Source organism: Staurois parvus, unplaced genomic scaffold, assembly GCF_062004578.1.
Source record: "Staurois parvus isolate SC_StPar_1 unplaced genomic scaffold, SC_StPar_1.0 ptg000080l, whole genome shotgun sequence".
NCBI classification, from domain to species: domain Eukaryota; kingdom Metazoa; phylum Chordata; class Amphibia; order Anura; family Ranidae; genus Staurois; species Staurois parvus.
The window spans coordinates 6,750,407-6,774,873 of record NW_028317876.1 but is presented as its reverse complement, the minus strand read 5'-3'; the positions used below and the strand labels follow the sequence as shown (position 1 = coordinate 6,774,873).

Here is a 24,467-nt window from a genome sequence, read left to right as displayed (position 1 = left end):
TAGCCTGCTACACTACTTAGGGGGTTATCCCAAGAGCAGGGAGAATGTAGTAGTTTGGGGGTGGCTGAGTATAGAGGTGAGGGTGGCTTGTCCCTTTTTTATTGCTGTGTCTGGATGAGTACCACTGTCACCAGGGATGAAAATGAAAAGAAAAATCCACTAGAGGCTTGTGTTTTAGTAACTACTGTCTAAACGGTGAATTTTCACTCATGTGGAGGGATTTCCTCTCACTTTTTGTTGTATATACAGTTGTGTTCAAAATACTAGCAGTCAGACATCACTAACCTGATCAATCACCGTTTTTGGTAGAAATGATATTTCTACATGGCAAAGAATTTACTAGCAGGTGTAGTAGAGTAATAGAAATCCAACAGACCCAACAGTCATGACATGCATGCTGCTGATTCTGTGTAATTGAATCACTAATTGAAAGGGGCATGTTCAAAATAATAGCAGTGTGGAGTTCTATTAGTGAGGTCATTCATTCTTTGAAAAACAGGTGGCAATTATTGCCCGTATTTAAGGAAGGAAGGCAGCAAATGTTGTACATGCTGGTTACAGTGCATTTCTCTCTGAAATTCTGAGGAAAATGGGTCGTTCCAGACATTGTTCAGAAGAACAGCGTACCTTGATTAAAAAGTTGATTGGAGAGGGGAAAACATATAAAGAAGTGCAGAAAATGATAGGCTGCTCAGCTAAAATGATCGCAAATGCTTTAAAATGGCAACCAAAACCTGAAAGACGTGGAAGAAAGAGAAAAAATACCATTCAAATGGATAGAAGAATAGCCAAAATGGCAAGGACTCAGCCAACAATCAGCTCCAGGAAGATGAAAGAAGGTCTAAAGTTACCTGTGAGTACTGTTACAATTAGAAGATGCCTATGTGAAGCCAAGCTATCTGCAAGAAGCCCCCGCAAAGTCCCACTGTTGAAAAAAAGACATGTGCTGAAGAGGTTACAATTTGCCAAAGAGCACATTGACTGGCCTAAAGAGAAATGGCGCAACATTTTGTGGACTGATGAAAGTAAGATTGTTCTTTTTGGGTCTAGTGGCCGGAGACAGTTTGTCAGACGACCCCCAAACACTGAATTCAAGCCACAGTACACTGTGAAGGCAGTGAAGCATGGTTGCGCAAGCATCATGATATGGGAATGTTTCTCATACTACGGTGTTGGGTCTATTTATCGCATACCAGGGATCATGGATCAGTTTGAATACATCAGAATACTTGAAGAGGTCATGCTGCCTTATGCTGAAGAGGAAATGCCCTTGAAATGGGTGTTCCAACAAGACAACGACCCCAAACACACCAGTAAACGTGCAACATCTTGGTTCCAGACCAACAAGATTTACATTATGGAGTGGCCAGCCCAATCCCCGGATCTTAATCCAATAGAAAACTTGTGGGGTGACATCAAAAATGCAGTTTCTAAGACAGAACCAAGAAATAGAGAAGAACTGTGGAATGTAGTCCAATCAACCTGGGCTGGGATACCTGTTCACAAGTGCCAGAAGTTGGTTGACTCCATGCAACACAGATGTACAGCAGTTCTCAGAAACAGTGCTTATACAACTAAATATTAATTAAGAGATTCAAAGGAAAGCAAAATCTTCAAACATTTTTCAGTTTATATAGTGAATGTTTGAGTTTGTAAAGAAGAATACAAACACTGCTATTTTTTTGAACAGTCTAATATTCACTTTTCTTAATTTTTTTTTAGAGGAACAACACAAATTTTATATATTTTTCTTCATATTTTGATTTGGAATAGAATGTGTAGTGTTCCCAATGCATTTGTGTGTATGGAAATAAAAGCTATTAGAAGGATTTTGAGCTTTAATCACTTTTTTCAACACACTGCTATAATTTTGAACACAACTGTGTATATATATATATATATATATATATATATATATATATATATTCAGATTTGTTCCAATGTGTTGTACATTGAAGTAGACTACAATGCAAAAAGTATAAAGTGCAGAACTGAGACATCACCAAAAGAAAAAAAATGCTCTGGGGCTCAAGGGAGTTTAGGGAATTTATGGCATGGGAATTTAAATGGTACATTAAAACTGCAGACTACCAGACTAGATGACATTGAAAGAGGTAGTTAATACTGAATATTAGTTTACTTGTAGCCTTGTTTGCATGGATCCCTTGTCCAGTGTCCTCTCTGCCCAGCACATCAGGGTTTGAGCAGTAGGAGCTCCCTGCTCACTGTGGCACACTGAGGTAATAAACTTGAACTTTGAGGGTCTTTTAGTTAAAGGTTTATTTACTCTGCCCAGAGCTCCCAATCAGGAGCCAACAATTTTATTGTTCCCATTCAGAGGGTACTTTTACTGCCTGGTGGTTTAACTGCAGAAATAAATATAACGTAGTTTGTAAAGTCCTTAGTTTTAACCCTGTCTCAAATAGGAAACTGAGTGCTGTCATTTTTTTATGTCTAGATTTGCTGAGATCAAACTTAAAGATAAATTCCAGGCATGGTATATTTTTCCATAGTTATATTGGACCAGCTAACCTCCTGTGTTCACAATGCAGCAGGCTAGCTGCTCAACACGGGACCTGGAAGCAAGTAGAGGTAACTGTAATAGTGGTGTCTACTTGAGTGATTTCCAGATTCCAGGGTTATTGCCCAGGTAAAGGATTGAGTTCTGCCAGTAAGTACTGACACTGACCACCAATTGAGCCATTTACACTGATAACTAGTCTAATGTGGGGCATTTATGCTGAGCACAAATGAAACTAAGGCATCAGCATTGACCAACAATGTATGGGCATGTCTTATCCCACTTTCAATAAATAAAAGAAGGCCCATCCGCAATGTAAGGGAGCCATTTATACTGACCTTTAATATAAGGGGGGCATTGGCACTGACCACCACTGTAACGAAGTATTGACACTGTGGACTGATGTAACCATGACATTGACAATGACTTCAAGTGTAACCTAGAATATTTACATTGATCACCAATGTAAGATTAGGCTGGAAAATTGTGCATTCATGCTGCAGCACAGTCCCTGTATGAAATGGCTTTGTATGGTAGAGTTTTGTATAACAGATTATTTTTTTCCCATTGGTGGCATCAAAATTGTTGTTTATTTAGAAACCCACTAACCTGCTTACTTGTCCTTTGCCCTCTGGATCATTGTTTTTAAACAGTTTTCTGAGACTGAAATAGCCACCAGACCTCATCTTCTCACGTAATACATACTCCAACTGCAACACACAGTCATGTTGTTTTAGAAACGTAAGCAACAGAAGTGACAAGATAAAACTACAGGATGTATCTTATAAATTAGGTTTCAAAATTAAACATAAGGAACAGGGGGAAACAAAGAAAAATAATGCTTCAAAAGTGGGGCAGTTACCTCTAGGACAGCAGATTTTGGGATCACACATTCTAAACATCTCAAATAACACAAATAATACGTGTGAGTATACACTAATATCCTCAATTCCGGTCATTTTTCACAATGAATTAAAAAAGAGAAAAGTATGATGATGGTATAGGGTTCGTTCTGCATCCCAGTCCAATTATCTATTTCCATAAATTCTGCTTGTGTGCAGGAAAATATTATCTTTTAAAGGGGAGAAAAAAATTAGTAACTGCCATTGCTGACTAGCCTATAATTCTGATCCTGGCTTCACAACCTGGTGACTCACTGACTTGGAAACAGTATTAAGGAATGGAGTTTGGACTTCTTCATAATTTACTGGCTACATGCTTATTAGTGATTTTCAAGGTAATGAAGCCAAGACAAGGATGATGATTACTAGTAGCAACTGTACATTATGGAGGGGTATTTATTAATAAAGTTTATGGTATTATTTATAGTGCGGATTTTCCTCCTATTCTTTTTGTGTTCTTGTTTATGATTACGTATTTGAGGAACGCACTGCACCTAAGTTAGGTGTATCACATAGGGATGTGGAGAATGCAAAAAGTATTTTAATTTTGTGTAGCAACTTTACATTGATCCTCAAATCCAGCAATCTTAGCTCTATAAATGTTCCATATGGACATATCAATCCTCTTTTTATATAAGGTCTTTTCAAAATAAAAAGTGAATGAATGAGCGTAAAGTGACACTGTTGTTTCTTCAGTGAAAATAATCTATACATACCCTGCAAAGAAAAGAGGAATACTCACCTTTCTGGAAGTATTGCCATTGCTGCTATGTGACACAGATATTATGCACAACGTGTCTCTTGCTGGCCACTGTGGCTCCTTCTGCTTACCTCATATCAGTATCTGTCCCCCTGCTCCCTAAAATCTCCCCCCCGTTTTCATGTGCACTCCTGAACGCCCGATCGGTGTGCAACAAGCTTACCGCCATCCACGACCTCTTTGTTTCCCGCTCCCTCAACCTCCTGGCGATTACAGAAACCTGGATCCAGCCCACTGACTCTACCTCCCCTGCTGCACTCTCCTACGGCGGTCTCACCTGGACCCACTCACCCAGGCCCAACGGTCGTAAAGGTGGTGGGGTTGGCCTGCTCCTGTCACCGCTGAGCACCTTCCGAATCCTCCCAAACCCCCCCTCCCTATCCTTCTCCTCCTTCGAGGCCCACTGCGTCCGACTATTCTCCCCAACCCCCCTGAAGATTGCTGTGATATACCGGCCTCCTGGATCCATACCCCGCTTCCTGGAAGACTTCTCCTCCTGGCTACCCTTCTTCCTCTCCTCTGAGCTACCCACTATCATCCTTGGGGATTTCAACATCCCTGTCAACCTCGACAACCCGGACACAGCCCGTCTCCTCCACTTAACCTCCTCCTTTCAACTTGCACAGTGCATACAATCCACCACCCACTCCGACGGTAATATCCTTGATCTTGTCTTCTCCAACCGCTGCGCTCCCCACAACCTCACTAACACCCCCTTCCCTCTCTCTGACCACAACCTGATTACCTTCTCTATCTCCTCGTCCTCCAACGCCTACCCCTCCAAATGTCACACTACTACCAGCCGTAACCTCCGCAACCTTAACCCTGCCTCCCTCCATTCCGCAGTTGATCAACTCCATGACCGCATCCTCCCCCTGTCCTGCCCCGACTTGGCTATGACCGCCTACAACAATGCGCTGTCAACAGCCCTTGACTCACTAGCACCTTTAACCACACGCAACATCAGACCCCGACCGCTCCAGCCCTGGCAGACTGATCACACCAAAACCCTCAAACGACACAGTCGTGCCCTGGAGCGACTATGGCGCAAAACCAAATCCCAACAAGCCTTCACCCGATACAAATCTGCCTTCCACACCTACACCTCCTCCCTCCATACTGCCAAACAGAACTACTTCCTGACCCTCATCAAGGCCCTCTCCTCCAATCCTCGCCGACTCTTCTCCACCTTCAACTCTCTACTCTCGCCACCCCCACCTCCACCCAGCACCTCACTCACTGCCCTTGAGATTGCCAATCATTTCAAAAACAAGATTGACACAATTCGCAAGGACATTGCCGCAACTCACACGCCTTCTCAACCCGTCCCCTCTCACACAGCTACCCCCTTATCCCCCCTCCCCCTCGACATAACCCACAGGGACTTCGTCGCTGCTCAAACTCCCTCCAACCCCCTTCCCCCTCACTCAGCTACCCCCTCTACACCCCTCTCCCACGGCCCCACCACTGCTCTGACCTCCTCTCCCACCTTACCCTACATTCCTCATACTGAAGCTCCCCCAACACTCCGCACCTTTGACCTTACTACCATCGAAGAAGTCTCCAAGATCCTCTCTGATGCCCGCCTCACCACCTGCCCCCTTGACCCTATCCCCTCACAACTCCTACAACCTCCCTCCCCCTCCATCCTACGCTCCCTCACCCACATCTTCAATCTCTCCCTCTCCTCCGGCACTTTCCCTTCCCCTCTGAAACATGCACACATCACCCCCATACTTAAAAAGCCCTCCCTGGACCCCAATGACCCGAACAACCTCAGACCCATCTCCCTGCTCCCATTTACATCTAAACTCCTCGAGCGCCTAGTCTACGCCCGCCTATGCTCTCACCTCAACGACAACAACCTCCTCGATCCCCTACAGTCCGGCTTCCGTCCCCTACACTCCACCGAAACTGCCTTACTCAAACTCTCCAACGACCTGTTAACCGCCAAAGCTAATGGCCACTATTCAGTGCTCCTACTCCTTGACCTCTCTGCGGCCTTTGACACAGTCGACCACCCCCTCCTCCTCAAAAAACTACACTCCCTCGGCCTCAGAGATTCTGCTCTCTCCTGGCTCTCATCCTACCTGTCACAACGCTCTTTCAGCGTTACCTATAATGCCACCACCTCCCTCTCACTCCCCCTCTCTGTTGGGGTCCCTCAAGGCTCTGTCCTCGGGCCCCTTCTCTTCTCCATCTACACCTCCTCCCTTGGCCAACTCATACACTCTCACGGCTTCAACTACCACCTCTATGCCGACGACACACAAATCTATCTCTCAACCCCCCACCTCACCCCCTCGGTCTCCGCCCGAATCACACACCTGTTGAGCGACATATCAGACTGGATGTCGCTCCACTTCCTTAAACTGAACCTCTCCAAAACCGAGTTTCTTGTCTTCCCTCCAGCCCGGACACCACCCCCCATTGACTTCTCCATCATGTCCAACAACGCCACCATCAAACCCGCCCCGCAGGCCAGAGTACTTGGTGTCATTTTGGACTCCAACCTATCCTTCCAGCCCCAAGTCCACTCTTTAACAAACTCATGCAGACTCCACCTCCGCAACATCGCCAAAATCCGCACGTTCCTAACTCCAGAAACCACTAAACAGCTCATCCACTCCCTCATCATATCACGACTCGACCACTACTGCAACTCCCTCCTCACTGGCCTGCCTCGCCGCTGGCTATCCCCGCTTCAGTCCATCCTGAATACGGCTGCCAGACTCATTCACCTTTCCAACCGCTCCGTTTCCGCCACCCCCCTCTGCCAATCCCTCCACTGGCTTCCGATTGCGCAACGGATCAAATTCAAAATCCTAACGCTGATGTACAAAGCTGTCCACCATACTGCCCCGAACTACATCACTGACCTAATATCCAAGTACCGCCCAGCACGCACACTCCGCTCCTCACAAGACCTCCTTCTCTCTAGTTCCCTGGTCTCCTCCTCCCATGCCCGCCTCCAGGACTTCTCCAGGGTGTCGCCCATCCTCTGGAACTCCCTGCCCCAACCCATCAGATTATCACCTACTCTCCTCTCCTTTAGGCGCACCCTGAAAACCCATCTCTTCAGGGAAGCCTACCCCGCCCCCTGCTAACTTGCCGACCTCCTCCACTCTTCCTACCACTCCATCCCCCACAGCTATCTCCTCCTGTGCCACCATCCCCTCCCTCCTAGATTGTAAGCTTGAAAGAGCAGGGCCCTCGATCCCCTCATGTCTTGCATTGTATTGGAATTGTTCTGTCACATGTTCTGTCCCCCTTTGTAATGTACAGCGCTGAGCGAACTATTGGCGCTTTATAAATACTGTATAATAATAATAATAATAATATCACTACTATGTTCTGTTATGACATAGGGGTTGGCAGGAGGAACTACGACGTGTAGTGGGGGACACTCTACTTTTACACAGGACTCCATGTATTTTTGAACCATTCATAGAATACACTGCATTCTATGAATGGCCAAATGGAGAGGATAACCCCAGCACTTCCATGTCTCTGAGCTGCAGATCTCATATCTGTAGTGGGCTGGAGATACAGCAAAAGCTGTATTGTCTTGCATGAATGAAAATATAGACTATAAAGGAACGAGCTACTAAGTCAATCACAGACATAATTGTACATATTTCTCAACACCAAAGTACAGGATAGAAATAGTGAGAGATACCCCAACCGCCGCACACCTTGCCAAGCCCAAGTGGTCAGCAAGTACAAGCAGCCTCATCTTAATTCATCCAAGCCGTGCTCCCAACATGTTTTGCCCCACCTCTGGGGCTTAAACATGGAGGCCCTGGGGGTGGGGTGAAACATGTTGGGGGCATGGCTTGGATGAATTGAGCTAAGGCTGCTTTTACCCGCTAGCCACTCAGGTGGGGCAAGGTGTGCGGTGGTCAGGGTATCTCTTCCTATTTCTACAGCATGCTTTGGGTCTGGACGAATCTTTTCTCAGCCTCCTCCATCACTAGTCATCGGCATCCAATTCATTAGAGCATGTTAGCCTGAGCGGGGGGAACTAAGCATTTATTGTTGGTCACACCAAAGTACAGGGAATTATATGTAAGTAAATTGACCGTCATATTTGTACCTCATCCACTTCAAGTCTTAGTTGGGTTCCAGGTCGGGAAACAAGGCTGGACCTGCTGCTGGCGGTACTCACTCTGCTCTCAGCACGACTAGCAATGTCTGCCCTCTGACCTGCAGGTGAAGATGGAAGGGAAACATTTACTGATTTTTACACATAAGAGTTAGTATTACTTTTTTGATTTTGCTTATGATAGACTTACTGTACAGTATATCAAGGTATTTAGCTTTCTTTGGTGCCAACCACAGACCTTGATTTTTATTACAATTTTTAAATGTCATTATCTGGTCACACATCAAGTGCTCAGTGTGATTTACTATATGTTATCAAGAAAAATTCAAAAAAATACCTGTACATGGTAATGTTATTATGTATGTCATAAATGCACTTGCAGGACTTAAAGGGTAACTCCACTTTCATGAAAAAATAGGCAAGTTATTACAGTATTATTATATGGGATTTATATAAAGGGTGGCAGTACAATTACAATAAAGTTCAATACAAAAGGAATAGGAGGTCCTTGCTCATGGAGAGCTTACAATCTAAAGGGTTGGCTCAACTTAGTATATGGCATTTCTGTAATCAGCTGAGCTCAATTTACTTTTTAGGTTTGATCAGGTTTATCCTTAAAGTTTGTGGCTGATTGCTTCTGCCTGCCTCTGGAAGAATGTTGTGGAAATAGTGGGGGGGGGGGGGGGATCAATCCCTGGGTTATTAATAGTAATTAACAATCCCTGGGAAGCTGACCCAGAAGGTGTGGCTGGGGAGCAGATAAATATTTGGGAGGATCCCCTGGGAGAGGGCCTCCATGTGATGTGTTCTAGAGAGTCACTGCTACTTGGTCTCAGCATGTCCTATGAGCTGAGGGCATAAAGAAGACTTGCTTTCAAGGAAACTTGCCTGTGGAAGGTTAGCTGCTGAGGTGGGTACCTTTTGCCTGAAGCTTCAGGTGTGTAAGTACTTCTTGAGGGCAAAACACCATAAATTGCTGCAAAGGACTGTGACTGCTCACTGAGGGTCTCAGAATAACTGGCTATCTCCTCTTTCTTCAGCCTTATTTTCTGGCTGCTAATAAAAGACCTAAGACTGCTGGAACAAGGGTTTTTCAGGAAGCTGTCCTGCAGGACTTTTGTAAGTGCCTTTGGGCATCCTCCCCCCCATATTTGTTCAATAACTCCTAAAAAGACCCCCAAGGCTCTGCTTGAATTTGTTGGTGTGCATCTGGGACTGAAAACCAGGCAGGCAGCCTCTGAATAGGTAAGGGGGACCCAATATGTTTCCAGCGGCCCTTCTGGAGGTTATCACTACGTAAGTACTAAGAAGTATATGTTTTGAACACTACTGTGAGACTCGTAAACAGCTCCCAACTGTCCCTGATTTCGAGGGACTATCCATCATTTGGAACAAAGTCCCGCTGTCCCTCTTTCCTCCTTATTTGTCCCTCATTTTGGTCTATTCTATATAGTTGTATATAAAATGCACTATTTATCTGTCAAAAGGGTTTTACAGTGCTAAACCTTTCATCCAGTTTCTAATTGCGGCATTTGTAAATTTTCAAAGCCAATATAAAGGAATAGCAGTGGTCACAAATACTACCTTTCGGTTTAACCAACAATTTTTTTTGTATAATTCTCCTTTAATGGGGACATGCCAGGTGATGTGTCCTATGCCTACATACTTTTGCTAACAGATGGCCCTCGTTTCCATCTCAGAAAGTTGGGAGGTATGGGTAAATGATTACAATGATAAATATATACTTCTTGTAAAAAACTGAATTCATTAAAATATGGCAAGTATTGTCTCTAATATTCCATGGAAAAATTTCACATGCTAATACGAGTTATTTTTCCCTGAAAAACCTAGAACATGTTTTTTTGTTTTTGTTTTTATTGAAAGAGGCATTTTTTTTTACAATACAGTAGGAGACAGCACGTTAAACATCGTATTGTACCAACACAATAAGAATAGGTGATGGGGCATACCCCAACATAAAGCCTAAAAATCCAATATAAGAGACTGACATGATGCTTCAATCTGAGAACACAGCATCTTCTGAAGAAACTATGAAGTCCAAATCCACGTGCAGTTCAATATTCAATGTAATGAAATCAACTGTGGGGGGGGGGGGGCTCATATACAGACGTATAACTAACACAGGTGGTATATGAGAACATACATTTTTAATATGTCATTTTTTTGTGTGTGTTTTGGATAACGTGGAGTCCCTCCTCTGAATAGGTGCCTAATCACTTCCTGACCTGGAGGTAGGTGCTTACCAGAACAGGAAATAAAATCTGCTAAATTTAGCACAGACAGCACTAAAACCTAAGAAAAATTTAGCCCACTCTGCTCAAAAAGGACAAAAATATGGCAGACCCCTTGTATGATGAGGTTTACAAAGCCTAACAATCAGGATGCAGCTGTTTTGAGCCCCTCATGCCACCTCAGATATTTAGATTTTTTTTTAAAATTTTGACCGGATCCGTGCAGGACGGATGGATGGCAGGGTAGTAAGCGTGGTCAGATAGGCCGGGTCGGTAACAGTGGGGACAGCACGGTACAAAGCAGCAGGCAAAGAGTAGTCAGGTCACTTGCCGGGTTCGGTAACAGGAGTTCAGATCAATAGGGATATCCAGGAGAGTAGTCAAACGAGCCAGGGATCACAGCAGGAGATAGTCAGCAAAGGTCAGGATCAAGCAGGGTCGGCAACAAATCAATCAACAGGTACACAGGAGCAGGAACAGGGTAATAGGACCATACGGCAACTAGTGTCTGTGCAGTGCAGGTTTAAATAGTGTGCCCTGCGCTGTCATTGGTGCCAGGCGTGCGTCCGTGATCGCAAGTGCGCATGGGCGGCTGCCGCTGTAGCTGCCTAGGTCCTAGCGCCTGCTGATTAGAGCGCATTGGCGTTCTGCGCATGTGCAGACCCGTGCGCTGCCGTGGTTGCTGACATTGCCCCCCCCCATGGGCATCCTCCGGATGCCCAACCAATCTGTCTGTGGTTGCGGTAAAATTCTTGGACAAGTCTAGGGGCGTGAACATTTTGGGCTGGCTCCCATGAATTCTCCTCAGGACCATAACCCTTCCATTTAATCAGGAACTGAGTCTGGCCGCCCCTTTTCCTGCAATCTATGATTGCTGCTACCTCAAATTCCTCTTGTTCGTCAATGGTTACAGCCTCCGGGGGTCTGGACCTCCGATCAGGGAAGGGATTTGGCGTTGCTGGCTTTAGTAGTGACACGTGTAAGACTGGGTGAATCTTAAAGGTTTCAGGAAGTGAAAGTTCGTAAGCCACTTCATTGATTTTCCGTTTCACCCGGAATGGACCAATAAACTTCGGCCCCAGTTTCTTAGAAGGGCATGACATCTTTAAATTAGTCGTCACATACCAGACCTGATCCCCCGGTTGCAGGATTAGTTTGCCTCTTCTTTTTCTGTCAAAAGTCCTTTTACTGTCCTCTTGGGCCTTCGCAATTGCTTCTTGTAGCACCTTGTTGTTGGCAGAAAAAAAATTCAGCATATCTTGTGCAGCAGGAACTGGGCTTTCTGGAATCAAATCAGGCAAGAACGTGGGATGGAACCTGTAATTCGCGAAAAATGGGGATTGCCCCGTAGCAGAATGATTTGCGTTATCGTACGCAAATTCGGTTAATGGCAAGAACGCCAGCCAATCGTCCTGGAGAAATGATGTATAGCATCTTAGGTACTGCTCCAACGTCTGGTTCGTCCTTTCAGTTTGCCCATTTGTCTGTGGGTGGTACGCAGATCAGAAGGACAGTCTGATTCCTAAGACTTCACATAGAGCTCTCCAGAATTTCGATGTAAACTGGACCCCACGGTCTGAGACGATGTCTTCTGGAATCCCATGAAGCCTTACCACTTCCTTCACAAAGATTTGTGCCATTTCCAGAGCCGAGGGCATGTTTCTTAATGGTAGGAATAGGCCATCTTTGACAGGCGATCTACGATCACAAAAATTGCTGAGTGATCTTGAGACGGTGGGAGCTCCACTACAAAATCTATGGGGATCATTTGCCATGTCCAGGCAGGTATGGGCAAAGGTCGTAGTAAACCCCAGGCCTTGCTTCTGGTGGGCTTGTTCCTCTGACAAGTGGCTCAGGTCTTCACATACAGTTCACAATCCTTGACCATGCTCAGCCAGCAGAATGTACGCCGGAGAAATTCTAGGGTTTTAGAAACTCCAAAATGACCTGCCAGTGGATGGTCATGGCAGTATCCCAGAACTACTGTACGGACCTCCTTGGGTACCACGATCTGCCCCTCTTTCCAAAAAAGACCCTCCTTGCTCCATAGGGAAACCCCGGGTGGGTTTGGCATTCCTATGGATGTAACCTGGAGCGTAGCTCGGTTTGGAGGGCAAGAAAGTTTTTAGTGGACAGAATAGTGTCTGGTTTAGAGACCTCTTCTGGATCCTCAAATATGCGTGAGAGAGCGTTGGGCTTTGTATTCTTAGACCCGGTTCTATACGTGATATGGAACACGAATATAGAAAAGAAAAGTGCCCATCTCGCCTGGTCTCAGGCGCTTGGTTGTCCTCAAGTACTCTAAGTTCTTGTGGTCTGTGAAGATCAAAATCGGATGCGTAGCCCCCTCCAGCAGGTACATCCACTCTTCCAGCGCCATCTTGATAGCCAAGAGTTCCCGGTCCCCTATGCCGTAATTTCTTTCTGCTCACGTGAGTTTTCTTGAAAAGAACGCTACTAGGTGCATGAGTTCTTTGGTGCCCCTTCTCTGGGACAGGATGGCCCCCACTGCGTTCTCAGAAGCATCAACCTTTAATATATATGGTAGAGAGGAATCTGGGTGGCTTAGAATAGGGGCTGCAGTAAATAACTCCTTCAGGGTCTCAAATGCCGCTTGTGCTTTAGGTGTCCACCGGAAACGGACCCCCTGCTTGGTGAGCTGGGTAATGGGAGACACGAGACCTGAAAAGTTTCTAATGAACTTCCTGTAGAAGTTTGCAAAACCTATGAAGCATTGAACGCCCTTCTTGTCAGTAGGTACTGGCCACTCCAAAATCGCGGAGATTTTCTGGGGATCCATTGCAACCCCCGTGGTGGAGATGATCAGCCCCAGAAAGCGATGCTGTGCTGCTCGAAGCTGCATTTGTCTGCTTTAGCATACAACCCGTGTTGGCGTAGACGCTCCAGCACACTTTTGACGTGACCCCTATGAGTTTCCAGGGAAGAGGAGAAGATCAGAATATCATCTAAATAGATGACCACAAAAATGTCTAGATAATCTCTGAATACATCATTGATAAAGTGCTGGAATGTGGCTGGGGCATTACAAAGTCCGAATGGCATGACCAGGTACTCAAAGTGCCCAAACCTAGTACGAAATGCCCACGACCTCCACTCTGTCAGAATAACAGAAATGCGCACTCACCGGAAACGCATGGGTTATGCGCATGTGTGATCATGCATCACAAGCAATAGGTACATCAGAAGCCAGGCATCTCCCTCACGGTGGGTCATCACAGACTCCTAAGATAGGTCCAGGGGTCCCCTTAAGGTCAGCCAGGTACTTCAGGAAAAAACCTCGTCTCAGGATGGCAAAGTGCTTTTTCTATGGGAGTGAAAGCTCCAGGCAGGAGCCCCAAGAAACAGATGCCCAAAATAGTGTAGTATGTCCAAAAAACGAGTTTTTATTATAAGAACAATAGGGCAGTATGCAAGTAGTACATCATGTATAAAATAAAATACAGCAGTACTGACCCCAGTGATGGTGACCGCCGGGCCTCCTCGTGGCTCCGGCGGTGGAATGACGTCACGCTCTGCACAGTTCCTCCTTAGGCCTTTCGTGCTAAAGGCACATCATCAGAGGGAGGACATCATCCCAGATCATCAGAGGGGAGACTGTCCTCCCTCTGATGATGTGCCTTTAGCACGAAAGGCCTAAGGAGGAACTGTGCAGAGCGTGACGTCATTCCACCGCCGGAGCCACGAGGAGGCCCGGCGGTCACCATCACTGGGGTCAGTACTGCTGTATTTTATTTTATACATGATGTACTACTTGCATACTGCCCTATTGTTCTTATAATAAAAACTCGTTTTTTGGACATACTACACTATTTTGGGCATCTGTTTCTTGGGGCTCCTGCCTGGAGCTTTCACTCCCATAGAAAAAGCACTTTGCCATCCTGAGACGAGGTTTTTTCCTGAAGTACCTGGCTGACCTTAAGGGGACCCCTGGACCTATCTTAGGAGTCTGTGATGACCCACCGTGAGGGAGATGCCTGGCTTCTGATGTACCTATTGCTTGTGATGCATGATCACACATGCGCATAACCCATGCGTTTCCGGTGAGTGCGCATTTCTGTTATTCTGACAGAGTGGAGGTCGTGGGAATTCGTATATCTACAGTTTACCACTGTGGATATTGTACTATCACCTTATTGACTTTTCATCTTTTTAGCGCTGCACTCTATTGTTTTGAAACTGATTGTTTGTATTTGAGGCATTATGGTTGCCTAAAGTGTTCTAGCTGCTGACATTTAAGAGAGCGCTCACTATTTATCTTTTATATATTTATCTAGTACGAAATGCGGTCTTCCACTCATCCCCCTCCCTTATACGGACCAGGTTATACGCGCCCCTCAAATCTAGCTTGGTAAACACTACTGCTGATTTTAACCTTTGAAACAGCTCTGGAACCAAAGGGAGTGGGTAGCGATTCTTTACCGTGATCTTGTTTAACTCACGATAGTCTATGCAGGGACTTATCTTTTTTTTCAACATAAAAGATTCCAGCTCCGGTTGGTGATGTGGAGGGGCGAATTAACCCTTTTTGGAGGTTTTCATCAATGTACTCCTTCAGTACCCCCAGTTCACGCTCAGATAAAGGGAATATCCGTCCAAAAGGGATCTCAGATCCCAGTAGAAGGTCGATGGGACAGTCATAAGTTCGATGTGGGGGAAGAATGTCTGCCCCTCATTTGCTAAATATGTCTAGGTAGCTGTGGTAGGCTGGGGGAATGACTTGGATTAGCTCAGCGTCTCCGTCTATACATAAGAGAGACTGGGGAGCCGAGGAGGTTTGGGCATAACAATGTTCCTGGCAGTAAGGTGATCAAAACTGGATAGACCCGGTCTTCCAATTAATCTGGGGGTTGTGTGCACGCAACCAGGGGAGCCCCAGAATAATTGGAAATAGAGGGGATGCAATGGCATCCAGACGGAGGAACCACCGTAGTGCAGATAGGCGGGGTTTCCCGGTCTACTAACCCTGATTTAATGCGCGACCCATCAGCTAAAAAGATGTTCAACCCACATTCCCTTGTCTGGAGGGGGATCTTATGTTGAGTTGCAAAGTCTATGTCAACAAAACAACTACATGCTCCAGAATCAACTATTGCTGTCGCTGACACGGTTCTTCCTGGAAGCTGGAAGGAAACAGGTACGGCTAAGTAGTTTGAATGGTTAGAACAGTTGGAGGACACAGTGGAAAAAACAGAAGCACACTTACTCAGTTTTGCTGGGCAAGAACGTACCACATGACCTGCTTCCCCGCAGTAGAGACAGAGGTTATTCACCCATCATCTCTGGCGTTCCTCGACTGACAATGATGGTCGTGCCAATCCGAGCTGCATGGGTTCCGGCACATCATCAGTCTCCGAGTTCCGGCTTCCCCCTGGCACGGGCTGGACCGGAACACGAGGGAGTACCCATGTTGGTTTCTGACCCTGGCTAGACCTCTCTAGTCTGCGTTCCCGCAGTCTGCGGTCGGTCTGGATGGCCAGAGTAATAAGATCCTCTAAGGAGTCGGGTAGGCCCACTCTGGCTAACTCATCCTTAAGGGACTCGGACAAGCCCATGTGGAATTGGTGGCGCAGGGCAGCATTGTTCCAAAGGGTGTCCCCCATCCAGCGTCTGAACTCCGAAACATATTCCTCTGCTGCCCGGCGACCCTGTCTAAGTCAGTACAGGGCCGTTTTTTTAAAAAAATCCGTCACGGACTCCAGACGTGGATCGTGGGTCTCCATTAATCGGTGAGCCCAGCCCTGGGGCTCGTCTTGTAGCAATGAGACAATGAACCCCACCTTCACAGGCTCGGTGGAGAATGTCCGCGGCTGCAGGTTAAAATATAGCTGGTACGCGTTACGAAACGCCCTGAATTTCCCTCGATCCCCATTGAAACATTCCGGCAATGGTACGCGGGGTTCCGGTGGGGGTAATGAGACTACTGCTCTGGCAGGAGGTTCTGAAGGCTCTCCGGCCGCAGAAGGAGTAACCGGGTTCTGGGACGTAGCGGCTGGTGAGGCTAACGTCTGGATACGGTTCTCAAGATGCGTGTACCCCTCCTGTAGCGTTTTGACGGCTTGGGTCAGCGCCGCCAGATGTTGACATATATCTTCCAGTGGGGATGGTCCTCTTCCAGGCTCAGTCATTGCCGTATGGTTCTGTCAAACACCGCCTGGCGGTACCTCTAGCAATCCACAGTACAGGATTCCCCAGAGCGCGGAGTCTAAGTCCCAGTCTGCTTGTTCACCAGGGCCCCTGATGGTGGGGATGGACTTGGAGCAGACAGTGACCAGGTCACTGATTTCCTGATGGTTTGCTGCGCTTTGCCATAGACTTTTAATATATCCTGCAGGTTTGGTGTACTTTCTGAATACTCCTGCATTCAGGAGTTTTGGTCCACTTTCAGAAAGTGCACCAAACCTGCAGGATATATTAAAAGTCTATGGCAAAGCGCAGCAAACCATCAGGAAATCTGCAGGTACACTGCACCCACGGTATGGGGAAACTGCAGCACATCAGTGTGAAAGCAGCCCTATACTATTATGGCCAGTGTATTGCTTCACACTGACCTGAAGATCTCTTCTTTTCTCCTGCTGGCACCACTCTGGAGACCATTAGCCAGGATAAGAGGTGGAGTGCAGTTGGTATCACTCCGCATGGGACAGGAGCCAGCACCACATAGGAGGCATTGGTTCACAGTATGCAGCTCTGGCTCCCTACTACAGCTCCAGCTTCACAAGTAGTCCCTTTGCATTGCACTCTGATGCTCGAGGATGGTGATTCAGCAAGCCCAGACCGCGAGGTACCAGTCACCTGCCTGCAATCTACCGGTTGCTGACGCCTGGATTTTATCATTCTCATAAACTGACTTTTGCATACAAAACACAGCAGACATTGATATTTTAAAATAACTATCTGATCCATGAAATAAAACCTATAAAGACAAGAAGACAGCACACAGTAAGAAAAATACTGCATGCATTAGTAAATGAACCTTTAGATTCAGTTCCCTACTTTCTTTTTTATAGCTGTTATGTGTACAGTCCAGTGATTAAGTGACATTTAACCATTTCATATGAATTTTAAAGCGCTGGTAGAAATTGAGGTGAAACTGTATACACTACTAGGTGGTGTGTCTTTTCCCAGCCCTACACTCTTCAGCTTTTTAATGATAAGTTACGATGCGCATTATTACAGCGGATAACATGTAATTATCCTGTACCTGAAAATGTGCCACATTAGCAATTTGTAGTGTAATAGATAACGTATTATTAGTGTCTAGATCCTGCAATACAGGGTAGTATATTCTTAGTTCTAGCATGTCAGTAGTACTGTTAAATTAAATTTCAGTATTTAATTCTGTTACATATTGGGGGTTATTTACTAAAACTGCATGGTGCAAAATTTGGTGCATCTCTGAACAGAAACCAATCAGCTTCCAGTTTTTTTTATCACAGCTTAATTGAACTAGCTGATGTTAAGGCCATACAAGGGCCGAATTCCGAACGATTTTTTGGTCGAAAATCGAAAACGTAGTTCATTCTGTAATCCGATGGTGCCACCAATGATTTTGAATATCGGTTGTTTTTCACGAATGTTTAAACATGCCAATAAATGAAATGAGGAGGAACCACAAAATCGGCCGGTGCCATTGCCCCACTAACAGAGTGAAAATCAGTCGATTATTCTTAGGTCCGATATTCAAACAAAAAATTGTTCGGAAATCAACCCATGTATGGCTGGCCATTGGAGCTGATTGGCTACTATTTATTTCAGGTACTTATATAGCGCCGTCAATTTACGCAGCACTTTACACATATATATTGTAAATTCACATCAGTCCCTAACACTCAAGGGGCGTACAATCTAAGGTCCCTAACTCACATTCATACATACACATACTAGGGACAATTTAGACAGGATCCAATTCACCTACCAGCATGTCTTTGGAGTGTGGGAGGAAACCGGAGTACCCAGAGGAAACCCACGCAGGCACAGGGAGAACATGCAAACTCCAGGCAGGTGGTGCCGTGGTTGGGATTTGAACCAACGACCCTAGTACTGCCAGGCGGAAGTGCTAACCATTTAGTTACTGTGCTGCCCATGCACACCTGCACCAGATTTTGCACTCTCCAGTTTAATACATAAACCTCAGCATGTTCCCATCATCATGCTGCTGTTTTGGCACATGCAGTATAATGAATGCCCAAAAGTGGCTATCCTTGTACCCACCAACCATGGATGGGTTGAGAAGTCAAGTTAATTTTATACTTTCCAGGAAAAAGAAATAGTTTTTGGCATAGGGGCTGCGCTAAGAAGCTGGAAAGACCCTAGAACCCACGGGTATCCGTTCCTGGTCTAGTGCCTATATCAAACAATACTACAATAATCTCTAGGCCCAGGTAACCAATATACATCAACGGACACTCGCACTATATGTGAAACATAGGGGTTGATTTACTAAAAGTAATTATATTGTGCACTGCAAGTGAAGTTGCTTTATATCTGAGGGAAAGCTCTGAAATGAGGCGAGACTTTGCTGATTTCTTTCGTCCAATAGTGCAAGCATAAATGCTGTTTTTTTCTTTTCGTTGCATGTTCTTCTCAGATCTAGAGCAATTGCACTTGCAGTACACAGCCTATTTGCCTTTAGTAAATCAACCCCATAGTCTCTAGTTATAAATAATTCTTATTTATTAGGCAGACAAGACGAGCTCTTATTTCTGTTTGTGGTTTGTGTGTAGATCAGAATTTTTACATATGATAGAGTTGTACAGGTTTTTTTCTGTTAATTATTATGTTGATTACTGTTAATTAATATGTTTCCATGTCACATTAATGTAACCCTACCCACCTGCGCCTGTACTGTACTGGAAAAATGGAGGATATGAGATGTATGGTTTTGTATTTGTCTATTTGTTCTGATAAAAGATTGCACAGTGCCTATACTTATTTTTTATGACAGGTAACAAGGGTTAAAATATTCCTACCTTAATGGCTACAGAATGCTCAGGTAACAGCTACGCTGCTTCTTCTTCAATTCCCTCCCAAATTTGCATTACCATGGTAGATAACAAGCTTAATAATGGCATGCAATGCCAAGCTGCGGTTTCTAAAGCGAGCAAAATCCTCTCTTGTATTAAAAAAGGTATAGACTCCAGAGAGAGAGATATCATATTACCCCTGTACAAATCATTAGTAAGACCTCATCTGGAATATGCAGTTCAGTTTTGGGCACCAATTCACAAAAAGAACATTGGGGAACTGGAGAAAGTACAGAGGAGGACAACTAAACTGATACAAGACATGGAGGAGCTCAGCTATGAGGAAAGATTACAGGAAATTAATGTATTCTCTCTTGAGAAGAGGAGATTAAGGGGGATATGATCAACATGTATAAATACATCAGTGGTTCATATAGTGAACTCGGTATAGAGTTATTCACCCTGAGGTCATCACAGAGGACAAGGGGCACTCTTTATGTCTGGAGGAAAAGAGATTTAATCTCCAAACACGGAAAAGTTTCTTCACAGTGAGAGCTGTGAAAATGTGGAATAGACTCCCTCAGGAGTTGGTTCTGGCCAGCTCAGTGGATTGCTTCAAAAAAGGCCTGGATTCTTTCTTGGATACACAGAATATAACTGGATACTAACATTTATAGGTAAAGTTGATCAAGGGAATATCCAATTGCCTCACGGGGGATCAGGAAGGAATTTGTTTTCCCAGCAGGAGCAAATTGGATCATGCTTTGCTGGTTTTTTTTGCCTTCCTCTGGATCAACTGTGGGTGTAGGATTATAACTTTTTTTTTCTTTTTTTTTTATGGTTGAACTGGATGGACTTTTGTCTTTTTTTTCAGCCAGACTAACTATGCTTGACTTATGTCCCCCAAATACAAAGTGGATAGTTGTTTTTATAAGCTGGTTCCCTTAGTAGCCTTGCTCATTTTTCTACAATACAAACTGACTAAGTTAGTCAACAACAAAACAATTTTTTTTATGATTTTTTAACAATACCTTGTTTTATTTATAGAAAATGCTGGTTGATGTATATATGTATATATACAATTCTCAAAAAAATTAAAGGAACACTTTGAAGATACATCAGATCTCAATGGGGAAAAATATCATGCTTGATATCTATACTGATATGGACTGGGTAATGTGTTAGGAACGTTAGGATGCCGTATCATTTGATGGAAATGAAAATTATCAACCTACAGAGGGCTGAATTCAAAGACACCCCGAAAATCAAAGTGAAAAAATTATGCAGCAGGCTAGTCCTTTTTGCTGAAATTTTATTGCAGCAACTCAAAATGGTACTTAGTAGTTTGTATGGCCCCCATGGGCTTGTATGCATGCCTGACAACATTGGGGCATGCTCCTAATGAGACGACAGATGGTGTCCTGGGGTATTTCCTCCTAGATCTGGACCAGGGCATCACTGAGCTCCTGGACCGTCTGAGGTGCAACCTGGTGGCATTGGGTGGACCGAAACATTGTATCCCAGAGGTGTTCTTTGGATTTAGGTCAGGCGAGCGTAGGGGCCATTCAGTGGTATCAATTCCTTCATTCTCCATAAACTGCCTGCATACTCTTGCCACATGAAGCCAGGCATTGTCGTGCACCAGGATTAACCTAGGACCCACTGCACCAGCGTAGGGTCTGACAATGGGTCCAAGGATTTCATCCCGATACCTCATGGCAGTCAGGGTGCCATTGTCTAGCCTGTTGAGTTCTGTGCGTCCCTCCATGGATATGCCTCCCCGGACCATCACTGACCCACCACCAAAAAGGTCATGCTGAACGATGTTACAGGCAGCATATTGTTTTCCATGGCTTCTCCAGACCCTTTCATATCTGTCACATGCTCAGGAGGGGCATATTTGCTGCAAGGCAAACAAGGCATTTTCCTAGAGCGGCACTTTTCAGGGGGGCGGCACAGCACCTCCACCCCCCCCTTTTCCATGGAGGTGACACAGGACAGGGGCTGTTCTGTGTCTTACCTGTGTTCCAATACGATCCAGTCCACGAAGGCGCTGCTGGAGGAGGGGTAGAGAGGATGTCCAATGACTTAATTTCTTGGGTGGATGATCATGGATTAGATGCCGGCACGATGTGGGCGGGAATTTTCCTTCTGGGTGACTTGCCGCCCCTCTCATCTGGCCACACACCCGGAATTACTGGGCAGCCTATGGCAGCCAGTCCCTCCCTCTGCAAGCTCTGCCTCCTCGCCGGTGATTGGCCACCGGATCTGTAGTGGCTAGAGAAGGAAGACAGCTGATCAGTAAGGTAAGTGTCTGTGCCGTGCGGCCGGGATCTGGGCAGAGCAGATGGTGCTGCTGCAGCCAGGTATGCTGGCTGTGGATGGGAGAGGGAGGGAGCCCTGGCTGGAGCAGGGGTCAGCAATGTAAGCATCATTGGTGTCAGTGGGAGAAATAGTGCCCCATCATTGGTGTCAGTGTGGGAGGAATAGTGCCCCATCATTGGTGTCACTGACACCAATGACGGGGCACTATTCCTCGCACTGACACCAATGATGGGGCACTATTTCTCCCATACTGACACTAATGATGCTTACATTGCTGACCCCTGCTCCAGCCCGGGCTCCCTCCCTCTCCCATCCACAGCCAGCATACCTGGCTGCAGCAGCACCATCTGCTCTGCCCAGATCCCGGCCGCACGGCACAGACACTTACCTTACTGATCAGCTGTCTTCCTGTCACCGCTTAGCACCTTCCAGGTCCTCCCTAACCCACCCTCTCTTTCCTTCCCCTCCTTTGAGGCGCACTGCATCCGACTCTTCTCACCCACCCCCCTAAGGATCGCAGTGATCTACAGGCCTCCCGGACCCATAGCCCGCTTCCTGGATGACTTCGCCGCCTGGCTTCCCTTCTTCCTCTCCTCTGAGCTCCCCACCATCATCCTCGGGGACTTCAACATCCCCATCAACGACAACACCCCGGCTACTTCCCAATTCCTCCACCTAACCTCCTCTTTCGCGCTCACACAGCACACTCAATCCTCCACCCACCTCGGAGGGAACACCCTGGACCTCGTCTTTTCCCACCTCTGTACCCTCAACCAGTTCGCGAACACCCCCTTCCCTCTCTCCGACCACCACCTCATCACCTTCTCCATCTCCCCTTCCCCCAACTCCCCCCCTCAAAAACGCCAAACCATCACCAGCCGCAACCTCCGCAACCTGAACCCGGCCCCCCTCCACTCTGCCGCCGACTGCCTACACGACAGCATCCTCTCACTGTCATGTCCTGACATAGCCACCACCTTGTACAATGACTCACTGTCAGCTGCCCTAGACTCTCTGGCACCCCTTACCACACGCATCATCAAACCCAGACCGCTTCAACCCTGGCAGACCGACAGCACTAAACGCCTCAAACGTCGCAGTCGCGCACTGGAGAGACTGTGGCGCAAAACCAGGTCCCCTCATACTTTCTCCCTCTACAAATCTGCATTTCTTATCTACACCTCCTCCCTCCACGCCGCCAAGCAGGCCTACTTTGTTAACCTAATAAACACCCTCTCCTCCTGCCCCCGCCGACTCTTCTCCACCTTCAACTCCCTGCTCTCCCCCCCCCCTCCTCCACTCAGTACCTCTCTCACCGCCCACGAAATTGCCACCCATTTCCACAACAAGATTGACGCTATCCGTAAGGACATCGTCAACTTGCAATCTACCTCCCCACCTAGCCTCCTCGCCCCCGTCACCCCTTCATCTCCCCCCTCCTCTGCCCTCACAACCGCACTGCCCCCCTCCTCTCCCAATGCCCCGCCCACCATAACCCCCCCCGCACTGCACTCCCTCAGCCCTGTCACTACTGAGGAAGTCGCCAAAGTCCTCTCAAAAGCCCGCCTCACTACCTGCCCCCTGGACCCTATCCCCTCTCAACTCCTCCGGTCACCCCCCTCTTCCCTCATCCGCTCCCTCACCCACATCTTCAATCTCTCCCTCTCTACTGGCGTATTCCCCTCCCCCCTAAAGCACGCGCATATCACCCCCATCCTCAAAAAGCCCTCCCTGGATCCCGCGGACCCCAACAACCTCAGACCCATCTCCCTGCTGCCACTCACCTCCAAGCTCCTTGAACGCTTAGTCTACGATCGCCTAAGCTCCCACCTTACTGACAATAACCTCCTTGACCCTCTACAGTCCGGCTTCCGTCCCCTACACTCCACTGAAACCGCCCTCCTCAAAATCACTAACGACCTACTCAACGCCAAAGCCAAGGGCGACTACTCTGTCCTCCTTCTCCTGGACCTCTCTGCGGCCTTCGACACAGTTGACCACCCCCTCCTTCTTAATAAACTACTCTCCCTTGGCATCGGAGATGCTGCTCTCTCTTGGTTCTCATCCTACCTATCCCGACGCTCCTTCAGTGTCACCTACAATGGTGCCACCTCCCCCTCCCTCCCCCTCTCTGTTGGGGTCCCCCAAGGCTCTGTCCTTGGACCCCTTCTCTTCTCCATCTACACCTCCTCCCTGGGCAAACTCATACAATCTCACGGCTTCAACTATCACCTCTATGCTGACGACACCCAAATCTACCTCTCCACCCCTCACCTCACCCCCACTATCTCCGCCCGCATCACTCACCTCCTAAATGACATCTCAGACTGGATGTCGCTACATTTCCTCAAGATTAACCTCTCCAAAACCGAGCTTCTCGTCTTTCCCCCTGCCCACACCCCCCCCCCCCATCCTATCCATCATCACCAACAACTCCACTATCACTTCCGCCCCGCAAGCCAAAGTCCTTGGCGTCATTCTTGACGCGAACCTCTCCCTCCAACCGCATGTCAAATCACTCACAAACACATGCAGGCTCCATCTTCGCAACATTGCCAAGATCCGCTCCTTCCTCACCCCAGACACCACCAAACTTCTAGTACACTCCCTCATCATCT

General features: G+C 46.7%; 1 protein-coding gene across 1 annotated transcript in view; it reads right to left on the bottom strand.

Moving 5' to 3' along the window:
- Nucleotides 1-24,467, bottom strand: part of LOC149469184 (EF-hand calcium-binding domain-containing protein 6-like) — a 135,094-nt gene that overhangs the window by 93,931 nt on the left and 16,696 nt on the right. Inside the window, exons 3-4 of the mRNA XM_089669608.1 lie at nucleotides 8,280-8,389; nucleotides 3,131-3,231 (exon numbers count right to left, since the gene is read on the bottom strand). Coding sequence (XP_089525734.1) covers nucleotides 3,131-3,231; nucleotides 8,280-8,389 — 211 coding nt within the window. The remainder of the gene's footprint in view (nucleotides 1-3,130; nucleotides 3,232-8,279; nucleotides 8,390-24,467) is intronic.